The sequence below is a fragment of the Cariama cristata genome, unplaced genomic scaffold (assembly GCF_000690535.1).
Source record: "Cariama cristata isolate BGI_N322 unplaced genomic scaffold, ASM69053v1 scaffold20836, whole genome shotgun sequence".
Taxonomy (NCBI): Eukaryota; Metazoa; Chordata; class Aves; order Cariamiformes; family Cariamidae; genus Cariama; species Cariama cristata.
In genome coordinates, this window is record NW_009623193.1 from 20350 (window position 1) to 32243 (window position 11894).

Sequence of the window (11894 nt, forward strand, 5' to 3'; positions counted from 1 at the left end):
CTAAAAAGAACTGTCACCGAGAGGAAATGAAAACTGTTTGATGACAGATTGTGCACAAAAATGTAGTATGTGCCATTCAGTCATAAACATTGAGAGGTTAAAGTGGCCCATTGGAATTAACATGAATGTGGAAAAAGTAATCAAAACTTAGTAAAGTATATGTAAGTTATAAAATACTATTTGTAGTAAAGGACTTAGAAATATTATAGAATATAATAAAAGTGAATGTGAAAATTCCAAGTAAATAAAACCCAAAGAATAAAGGGCTGATTGTGGAGGATTTGACAATAAATAATAAGGTAGTTCTCAATTACGTAAAGAATGAAATGACATCAGAAATGCCAAGCTGGGTTAGAGCAGTGGTCTATCAAGACCATTCTGTATTTTTACCCTTCTCCTATGCCAATTGTCTCTTACAGCTCACTGTGACAATATTTTAGATCTGTATCCAGGTAGGTAAAAGGGTTTTGTAAATCTTAGAGGAAGTAATCAATAGCATGATTAAAGCTGTATAAATGTGAAAAGCCATATTCTTCTACTGATATAGGGATGAAATAGAACCAACTCCCCCCAGTCAGTATGGGTTCTTAATTCTTCCTGTATAATTCTATTTACCTGAACTATTTTCATATAAATTATTTTCAGAGTAACTACTCTGAAGTAGACCAAAATGGTAAGGGATATGATGATGCCAGGGATTTTATTTCAGAAACCCAGCTGTCCTGATGTATCTTGAGGGCTTCCATCTAGAAACTAATCAGGCAAAAATAAATGTGTTAAAATGATACTATTTCTCTTTGACTATTATTGAGAAATGTGGGGGGGAGGGGGGGTTGTAACTGAGAAAACAGTTTGTACAGCTCAAGTCAGGGAAAACCTAAGCTCATTTTGAATTATTGACTTTCTAGCCATTTCCCAGAGACTGAAAAGATCATAATGCCCTGCTTCGAAACATTTCTTGGGAATGCAGTTCTCAAAGAAAAAAATAATGGGGTGGTTTTTTTTTTTTTTGCTTTACAGTGTAGTTTGGACAAGCTTTGTTGCTTGAAATGGGTCCATTTTGTAAATAGGAACCTTGAGAGCTAAGTAGAATGTCTTAAGATGATTCCTTTCCTCAGCATGTTTTTCAGGTCTGCAGCAGATGTCTGTCTTCATCCTGCTGTTGCTGCTGTGATTGAATACAATTACAAAGCATTTAGTTACACAAGCTAAAATTTTACTGAGCACCCCAATGTTATAAACAAACAATTTCAAGGACCAGACCTGAAAAAAACAGCTTTTTTTTTTTCCTTTATTTCTTAGTTTAATTAATGTATTGATTTAAAATTCTTCTTGCTTGTTGGCATGAACTGTCTCTTTGAGAATGCCTCCAGGGAGGAAGCAAAGAGGTCATGATATCTGCTGCACTTTGTCAATCGAAAAGTGCACAATTGTGGAACTATGGAAAGTATTCCCTGAAGAATCTATTAAAAGGTTCCAAACAACATTTCCTTAAGCAAATTCAGTGAATAATTTCATCATGTCTCCCTTTGTGTGCTGTTGCACACAACTAGGGTTTCCAAGAACCTAAAATAAAGCCTTCCAATTTCCATTTAAAGGAAAAGGTAATAAAATTTAATTGTGTACTTGAACAGAGCATGTCATTTCCCATGCATCTGATCAATAATTCATTGATTGCCTTTTGCCTGAGGAAAGTTTTGTGCATAGATTCAACCAGTAGGGATATCGCACAGTGCAGCCTTGCCCTGTTTATTAATTACACTTTTCCTGAATTTGGATCACTAGGTGACCAAGGTGACAGCAGATGGTGAGCAAACCAGGCAGGATGCTGAGAGGACTAATGACAGCGCGAAATCTCTTGCACAGTTCGTCAAAGGCATTCTCCAAGCTGCTGAAGGTATTGGAAAAAAAATATGCTAATTGTTTCTCAAGAAAACTGAAGGATGGTAGGGAAGAGGGTCTGAGAGATGGTGAGGAAGAGTTTAGTCACTGAGAAATCAGAATCACAGAATGGTTTGCTTGTTGAGGGACCTTAAAGACTATCTTGTTCCAACCTCCTGTCATGGGCAGGGACATCTTCCACTAGACCAGGTTGCTCAAAGTCTCATCCAACTGGGCCTTGAACACTTCCAGGGAAGGGGCATCCACAACTTCTCTGCGCAACCTATTCCAGTGCCTCACCACCCTCACAATGAACAATTTCTTCCCAATATCTAATCTAAATCTTCCCTCTTCAGTTTAAAGCCATTGCCCCTTGTCCTATCGCTACATGCCCTTGTAAAAAGTCCCTCTCCAGCTTTCTTGTAGGCCCCCTTTAGGTACTGGAAGACTACTGGAACCTTCTCTTCTCCAGGCTGAAGAACCCAACTCTCTCAGCCTGTCTTCACAGCAGAGGTGCTCCAGGCCTTGGATCATCTTTGTGGCCCTCCTCCGGACTCGCTCCAACAGGGCCATGTCCTTCTTGTGCTGAGGATCCCAGAGCTGAAGGCAGTACTGCAGGGGGGGTCTCACCAGAGCGGAGTAGAGGGGCAGAATCCCATCCCTCGACCTACTGGTCACAGTGCTTTTCATGTGTCCCAGGATGCAGTTGGCTTTCTGGGCTGCCAGCGCACATTGCTGGGTCATGTTGAGCTTCTCGTCAAGCAGCACCCCCAAGTCCTTCTCCTCAGGGCTGCTCTCAATCCATTCTCTGCCCAGCCTGTATTTGTGCTTGGGATTGCCGTGGCCCATATGCAGGACCTTGCATTTGGCCTTATTGAACTTCATGACGTTTCCATAGGCCCACCTCTCAAGCCTGTCAAGGTCCTTCTGGATGCCATCCCTTCCCTCCAGCATGTCGACTGCACCACACAGCTTGGTGTTGTCAGCAAACTTGCTGAGGGTGCACTCAATCCCACTGTCCAGGTCACTGACAAGACGTTAAACAGTGCCAGTGCTGGTACTGACCCCTGAGGAATGCGACTCATCACTGATCTCCACTTGGACATGGAGCAGTTGACCACAGCTCTTTAAGTGCAACCATCAAGCCAATTCCTTATCCACTAAGTGGTCCATCCGTTAAAGCCGTATCTGTCCAATTCAGAGACAAGGATGTTGTGCAGGACAATGTCAAATGCTTTGCACAAGCCCAGGTAGGTGACATCAGTTGCTCTTCCCTTATCCACCAACGCTGTAACCCCATCATAGAAGGCCACCAAATTTGTCAGGTAGTTTGCCCTTAGTGAAGCCATGTTGACTGTCAGCAATCGCCTCCTTTTTCTCCATGTGCCTTAGCATAGTTTCCAGGAGTTTCTGCCCCATGATCTTGCCAGGCACAGAGGTGAGACTGGCCTATAGTGCCCTGGCTCTTCCTTGTCATGTGCTTTAAATGTTGAGTGAAGAAACTATGATCAACTGTCTTCAGACTTTTTCCAATCTACAGATGCAGTTTACATAAACAGTTAGTGTATTGGTAATTATGAAAAAAGACTAGCAGAATATTGAGTATGTTCCTTCAGGATTTTTGCAGTTATTTGAAGAAAAGCTATTATGATGAAGTAACTAACAGAGTTTAGCTTTTGTTTATTTTCAAAGCAGTTAAAAACATGTATTGGTAAAAACGCTTGATGTAATTTTAGCACTTGGTACATTACCACTTCATCTTAATTCCCCAAAATTACTTAAAAAATACATTACTACTTGCTGTTAATGAACATCTGCTGCTTGGAATTTGCAAGTGACTCCTAACCCTGCCTAAGCAGTGGTATGGAGCCACCGCTTTCTTCCATAAGCTGATTCACTGCACTTACAAAGCAGTAAAGACTTATGAGCAAAACTATTGTAGATGACTTTGAGAAGCACAAGCTATATATTGCATGAAACTGTTAAATAAAGTAATGGCTGAAAAATACGAAAATGATTGGCAATCACAGGCAGGTTTTTTACTTGAAATATACTGATCTGTTCTTTCTTCCTCAAAACTCCCACTACAGTACTGATTTCAGTAGTTATGCTTCTGAAGGTCCATTTCATTGAAAGGGAAAGCTTTCACTTTTGTCCAAGTGCTATAAAATACATTTTATATTACCTTTGATGTAACACATCCCCATACGTCCCCTGTAGCTGAACTAAACAGCAATTTAGGATATCTTTAGGACGTCCAACTTGACATTAAATAAATGTGGGAAAAGCAACAAGAAAAAGTAAGCAAGTATTCAAGAATTTTTTTAAACAAAAGACCAGGTTCCTCATATTTCAAGATGAATTTGGGATGACAAGGGCTAAACCAATTTTTTGCTCCACAAAGTTTATGCCCAATGTTTGTAACCCAAACAAAAGTTCCTTCAAGCAGATTTAGCAATAGGAAGTACAGAGTTAGAAGATGTTGAGGGGGTGAAATAAATTTGTGCAGTATCTTAAAAGTAGACAAAAACTTTAAAATCAATGTGTTTGCCTAGTGGCCAAGTTAACGTTTTAAGAATAGATGAAATATAGGGGCACAGGACTGAAAGATACCTCTTGAGTTGCTGCATCCACTCCCCTGCTATCATAAACTTTCTAACCCTCATCTTCAAAGTAGTTTCCACAAATACACGTAATCTGAATAGGAGGCACTTTCAGAACTCTTCATAACTACAAACTTTCTAACTTCTAACTAAAAATATTCATGTTTAGTTTATCATCATCTGTTCTTTTGTCAACTCTGTTCTTTCGTTCAAATAGGTTTTTTTCCTCTCCCTAGTGCTTCTCCTGCTTCCCCCACCCCCAGTTATGTTTGTAGACAGGAATCATATTCCCCTTTTTTTCTAGGCTAAAACACCTGAAAGCATATTTCCCCAAATCTGCTACTCACCCTCATCCAATTTCCCTTTCTGTGTTCAAAATTAGGTTCATCTTTCCCGAGCATAGGTTACAAGCATGAAAATGAGGTTGCCTCAGTGTCTTGCGCTTCAGTAGCAGTAAAACCTGCCCATGTCAGTTCTCCTAATACATTCTGGGATAGCATTTCCTTTTTTTCCATAGCTGGGTGCCATTGGAGATTCGTAATATAGCTATGTTCTTCTCATTCTTACTTTTTATCTAACTGGCAAAGCTGTAGTTTACAGCTGAAATTTCTGTTGTTATTTAGTCCACAATCTTATATTTTCTAGTATTGAATCTCCTTCCGGTCCTATTACTTCAGTTTTGAAGGTCACCCAGTTCTTTCTGCATAGCATTCCAATCCTTCTCCACTAAGACTATCTTACAATTTTTCCTCACAAGCATATTTTACCTGTAGACTTCCCTTCCCTGTCCCCAGCCCCAGAATCATTAATGAAAATACTGAACTGGATTTGCTATTAAACCATATAGTCTGACATGTGCTACCTTAGGAAAAAACAAAACCAAAAAAAACCCACCACATTCATTTATTCCACATCCTGTTTTCTGCTTACTTCCAAAGTTCTCAAGCCATAGTGGAATTCCCATTTATTCAAAACAGGCACTACTTTTGCTTGTTCTCAGTCAAACAGTCGTCTTCCTGGATTTGCAATGTCACGTACCAGATCTTTCAGGTTTCTAGAATGGCAGTTCTCTGGCCATTCCAGCTTGAGTTCTTCAAAATGTTCTTCCTCTGGTTGTGATAATTTCTATATGCTTAGCTCTGATTGCTATCCTCAATTATCTTCCTGTTCTAGATCACTATCTTCCAATTACTGAGGATAAATTTTCACCTTATGTTGGAGCCATTCTTAGATTATTTTAAAATTTGATGGCATTTTATCTGCATATTGACGCTACACCTTCTTTGTGTCTGCTCTTTTTGACCTATAAGGCATTGCTAGATTGTTCCTTAAAGACTTTATGTCCCCTCATGATGACCTGACTGAGATGACCAACCAGTTTGCAGGTATTCTTTATGTCAATTCCTTGTCCCCCAAACCTGGATTACAGATTTCTGGAAGTTATGGTACTTTGGATCTCTAGGAATGCAGGCCTGTATCTGTCACCCTGAGCTCCCTAGTATCTGTTGCTAGTAGGCAACTTTAGGATGAAATGCCATGAAAGGACCTGTTTCTTTCCATTGACTGAAGGTAATGCTTGAGAATGGCAGTGCTCAGAAGTACCTGATTGTAGATCTGACAGATGCCTCCCTAAACATCAGGAAAACATGGAATTCTTCAAAACATAAAAACTCCTCATTACATGTGAGAAGTTTGTAGTGATTTTGTTGTAATGACCATACTTGGACCATCGATACATTTCTACCAAACTGATTGCTGACTTTCTGAACTTCTGAGTACCTATAACTAGTTTTCCCTCTTAACTACGGAATTTCCCCAGCTTTGCACTTCTTTGTGTTTGTCTGTGTCAATGCATCCAAATCTTTACCACCGCTGGACTGATAATTTGCAGTATACTACGACTAGAAAGTAAAGATTGTTATGAGAAGAGCAGGATGGAAGAGAAAGATAAGGCTAGGTATAAATTTTCCTGAACCTAATAAAAGCTGAGATAATATATTCATTTTCTCTTTTAAGGTAAATATTCAAGGAGGTTAAATTACTATTTATTTATTCCAGATTAAAACAAATATATTAATATATGCCTATTCCTGGCCTGAGGTAACTTAGTAACAATACATAACATAACGCACAGAAGCGATTCATGATCCATTTAAGGAAATTGTAGTCTTTTTCCAGTCCTTACTACCCCACACATAACCACTCTTGATTAAGGATCCAAATCTCAGTTCTCACCAGCAAATCAAAGACATCATTGGATTAGAATTTTCTTCATAATTTGCACTAAACCTACACAATGTGTAGATGAAATAGTAATTTATTTGAACTTTGGAAGACAGATATTAATTTCTTCAACTAAAGATTTAATTTAAAATATTCAGAAGTACCCATGCAACCAGGACCTCTGCTGTTTTGGAGAAACCAGTTAGTTGAGAGCCCTGTGCCTATAGAAAGGCGGCAGTACTTTTTAAAATTGAAGATGGGACTGATTGTCGTAAATTATCTAATTGCTTCTGAAAGTGTATATTCTAGTATATTGTGGTGTGCTATGGCAGAAAGATTTTAGTCAGTCCCTGAATATGATACCATGTGTACAGCTGTATGTACATACAGGTTTCTGTGTACAAAGTTAGGAATGATTCAGCTATTCCAAACATGTAATACATTTACAGTGTACCTTTATCTATTCCAACCTTCATACCCTTCTTTTCCATTTTTGGGTATCTGCTTCTAAACACATGAGCGGGTTTAGACACCTGTGGGTGTCTTTCACTCCTCTTCTCTCTACTTTGTTTTCTGAAATTTCCCAATCATTTATTTTTCCTAGCACTGTTAAATCTGAATGCTAAAAATGACATATTTTTAAGTTCTCCAAAAGTAGTTTAAATCTAGGTTTCATTACTTGTACTGGCTGCCCCTTAATTCTGTGAGCAATATACCAGATTATCTTCTGCTGTTTGGAAGGTTCGTGCAAATACGTTCTTTCAGGGGGAGCAGGAGGGAAGCAATATATTTCTTATACTGGACATAAAGACTTCTTCACTTTAATTATTGTACTTGAAAGTGAGCTATAATAAAAGGTCTGATGAAACATATAGCATTTGCTCATTTGTCACTTATCATTGGATTAATCATCCTTTGTATTTTACAACAGGAATAACCAGTGCAAGTTGCATTCCACTTGCTGATAGAGTTCATGGGCAGATGCTTAAAGCCTCTCTGTTGTTTTTATTTACTAACTCCCCACATAATTTTTTTTGGCCCCCTGCAGCTGCAAATGAAGATGCTATAAAACTGAATGAGACACTCAGAACCCAGGATGAGACCTTGGAGAAGAGTCTTCCAGAACTGCAGAGTGAGGCTGACAGAATGATCACAGAGTTGAGAAGTAGAGCGCTGAATGTACAAGAAAAAATAGCTCAAGATGAGTTAAAGTGAGTAGAGAGACCTCAGTCTTCATCTTCTCAGTGATAATATCTGACTTTTGTAAATGTGATTGTCATCTTTTCCAACCAAGTTTTCAAGCTGGGGCTTACAGAAATGTGAGGGAAAGCAAAGTCTGATACTTGATATCTGTTAATGCAGCACTGGCATTTTTGGAAATGCTTATGCATGTGGAAAGCAATCCCTAGGAAATTACTTCTCTGCTCCACAGGTACCAGCAGTATTTCTAATCAATTCTAAGCAATTTTTCTCAGTTTGTTTTTAGCTTCTGCTTTAGACCTGATGAATGGCTTTTGTACTAAAAAGCTTGTCTAGAAGCTTGGGTTTTTTTTCTGGAAAACTAATTGGTCTAATGAAAATATTATCTGTCTGCAAAGTTTGTCCAGTAGCATAGACATTCAAAAGGATGCATTTTACCATCTATGGAATAGTGTAGATCAGAATATTCCAACTTTGTGGCACAGTTCAGAAGCCTAGGGTTTGGTTATTTAGCTATATGTAAAAACAAAAACTATATATGTATATATAATTATATTGGCAGCTCTTTATAAAGCTTTTTGCAAAATGCTGAAAACTCACCTGAACCAGAAAAATACTTGGCTTGAAGTTAAAATTCTGGTAGTCAGTTACTTCTGTATCAGCCAGACCAGGCATATTTCTAGAGCTAGGCTTTGCTTAGCACTTCACCAGAGCAAACAATTAGCAGGTAATCCAGCTGAGCAGTTACGTGGTCCATTGAAGTTGTGACGGCTTAGAAAACTGTCTAGGATAGAGGTATTCAGGCCTGAAAGCGTCAGTTATCAGGTGCATGCATACTGTAAGGAGACGTAAATAGAATACAAGATTAGTTAAGAATTCCAAGCGGTTATACAATCAGATTTGCACTGCCTATCTTACACTTTATAAATCAGATTGTTTTCTGAAAATCAGTACAGTATTTCTTCCCATAATTCTGATGGTTCTGCTTTCTGTTCTCTTGAAAAAGGATATATTGCAACTTATTTTTCAACAATGTTTTATTGCTTTTCCTTGTGATTCCACTGATCCTCTTCTGTCCCTTCTCCGCTCACACATAGAAACAAACCAGGCAAAAGTCAGGATGAGAAAAATTTAGCCAACTGTTTTAAAGTGCAATTTTAGGGCAGACTGGGGGAAGGCATTTCAAACAAGGTGTTCTTAGTCCTCAAATGCTACTGCCCACATGAAATTGTCAGACTAGCATGAAATCATTTCCTACTCTAGCCCAATAGCTAGAGTTGGGCTCACTTGTGCTGTCTGGTACTGGTGCAGGAGTAGGGCACAGCCTGCAGCCCAACACCTGGGTGGCAGCGTGTTCCAACCGGAGCAATTCTGTCTGGGCAGTTGTGTCAGTCGTGGTGGGTGCAGAGCTTAGAGAGGCCATGGCTTTCTGCCAGGTGGATACCATTGCTGCCTGGTTGAGTTGGCAAAGCTTCAGTGCCCTTCTGGCGCACCCATCCGCACCAACTCCTGTGCAAACTGCTGCGCCACGCCCTGTTTGCCTGCTTTGCTTGCAGCGCTCCTGGTCGCTGGCACTCCCTAGGGCTGTTTGTAACTCCTGCAGTTGCTCCTGGCAATGCCCAGGACACATCAGGTCAGCCTGGCTAGCGAGAGCTGCCGATTTCTGGCAGGTGTCTCTGGTCTTCCTCAGGTTTCCCTGGCTCTGGGACCCCCCCCTTGTCTGCCTCAATCTAGCGCTTAGCCACAGAATTTACCGTTGTCGCCCCAGCGTGCCTCACTGAGTGAGTGCTGCTATCGGTTACTCCGTGTTTAAATCTCCCACAGTTGTGTTCAGTTTTGGGCCCCTCACCACAAGAAAGACCTTGAGGTGCTGGAGCGAGTCCAGAGAAGGGCAACGAAGGTGGTGAAGGGTCTGGAGCACAAGTCTGATGGGGAGCGGCTGAGGGAGCTGGGGGTGTTCAGTCTGGAGAAGAGGAGGCTGAGGGGAGACCTGATCGCTCTCTACAACGACCTGAAAGGAGGGTGTAGCCAGGTGGTGGTTGGTCTCTTCTCCCAAGAAACAAGGAATAGGACAAGAGGAAATGGCCTCAAGTTATGCCAGGGGAGGTTTACATTGGATATTAGGAAAAATTTCTTCACGGAAAGGGTAGTCAAGCACTGGAACAGGCTGCCCAGGGAAGTGGTTGAGTCACCATCCCCAGAGGCATTTAAAAGATGTGTAGATGTGGTGCTTAGGGACATGAGTTAGTGGTGGGCTTGACTGTGCTAGGTTTACGGTTGGACTCAATGATCCTAAAGGTCGTTTCCAACCTAAATGATTTCTATGATTCTAAGTAAAGGCATCTTGCTTTCACAGATGGCAAAACTTCTCTTACATGTGCAGCTTTTTCCCTATTTTCCTTCAAACTTTTCAAATGAAGTCTGTAATGTTACTGCCTTAGTGTACTGAAATGGCACATTAGTCAATAATTTCTCTCTAAAAAGAGCACGTTAAAAATGCACCATTTTCTGTCATAAACTGCCCTGATTTTCATACTTATTAGATAAATCTTTCAATATTTTATAACATTCCTACACATTTTCTCGGATGCCACTGAGTTGCTATCAAGGGATGTTGTGAGCCAGAATTCTGTCTTTCTATTTAGTATGCTGAATAGCTTTATTTTTGTGTGACTTTTTCTTCCATAAATATGCCTGATGGCTTTCGAGCCACTGTGAATTTCTATCATCCACTTTCCTGTAAGAATGAATTGTATAACTCAGCCACAGATATGAAGATATGCCTCCTGTATTTTGACATCGCTTCCTGATATTTTCATGTTTGTATTTGGAGAGACACTGGACAGTTGATCACCTTATCCACGCTACTTATGATGTTATAGTCCTCATTTCTTCTCCAGATAGGACAATTCTAACATATTTAGAGTCTCACATATACATAGTTGATTTTTTTTTTAAAATCATTTTGTCATCAGTTTCTAATCTTTGACTATAGGCAGACCAAACTGCAGTGTTTTTCAGAAAATACAGTTCTTTTTTTCTACACAGCTTCTTCAGACACTTTGCCATAATGAAACAGGAAGAAAAACTTCATCTGTTCTAGGTAGAAGTGTGATAGATTTCTTCTGTAGGTATAACCTATCCTACAGATTCCTGTTTACTTAGAGTTTTTCTTTAAAACATCGTTTTGGACGTGTCTCTTTTTTTTGTCTTTTTTTAAATTTTTTTTTTGCTGTCCTCGTCATATAATTGCATTAACGCGGTGGTGTTGCATTACATGAACCTTATATCACAAGGCAGACAAATGACAGGGCATAAAGGCTCCAATACTCCGGTCTTTTAACTCAGCAACTCTCTGACGATCAAGAAATATTACATCCTCTGCCAAAAGGAGGCACTTGTGAACTTTCTATTTCTGTGTTGCCAAAGTCAAATGTATTATATTTTTATATTAAAAATATCCCAGAATTTATTTTAGATAAGCAAAATTCTTTGGCTACTGGAAGTCATAAATCCAAAGATCCTGGGGGTTGTTTATTTCACAGGAAAGTATTTATGATTTTTGAGTGTTTCAAGTACTTTGTCTCCTCCAAGACAGCTTGAAATCAGGCATCTCTACATATCCCCCTCAGTTCAAGGTAGGAAACCACTTTGTGTCACATGTCACATTAATGCGAATGAAGGAGAACTTTTTGACAAGTTGAAATGTTTCAGAAACTTTGCTTTACTAGTCAGATCTCAAGAATGGCAACTTACCAAAAAAAAGAGAAAAAAAAGAAAAGAACAGTCTTCAATGGAGAATATTTGAGTATTTTCTACTTCGTAAGTAGGATTTTACTGGCTTTTGAAAACCTCTTTAAGGGAGACCTTAAGCACAACTGTCGTATCACTTTATTATGCATGTGTTCTCTTGAAATTTACTCCGAGATTTAATTTAGAAGTCTATTTCATTTGCATGTTATTATCAATATTCAGATTATTTAGTGT

The 11894-nt window shown here is 39.5% G+C and overlaps 1 protein-coding gene across 1 annotated transcript in view; it reads left to right on the plus strand.

Annotated features, from left to right (window-relative positions):
- Positions 1 to 11894, plus strand: part of LAMA2 (laminin, alpha 2) — a gene marked incomplete at its 5' end in the record, with an annotated part of 113985 nt that overhangs the window by 17709 nt on the left and 84382 nt on the right. The window contains 3 exons of the mRNA XM_009702647.1: positions 1786 to 1897; positions 7756 to 7918; positions 9464 to 9540. Of these exons, the coding sequence (XP_009700949.1) occupies positions 1786 to 1897; positions 7756 to 7918; positions 9464 to 9540 (352 nt within the window). The remainder of the gene's footprint in view (positions 1 to 1785; positions 1898 to 7755; positions 7919 to 9463; positions 9541 to 11894) is intronic.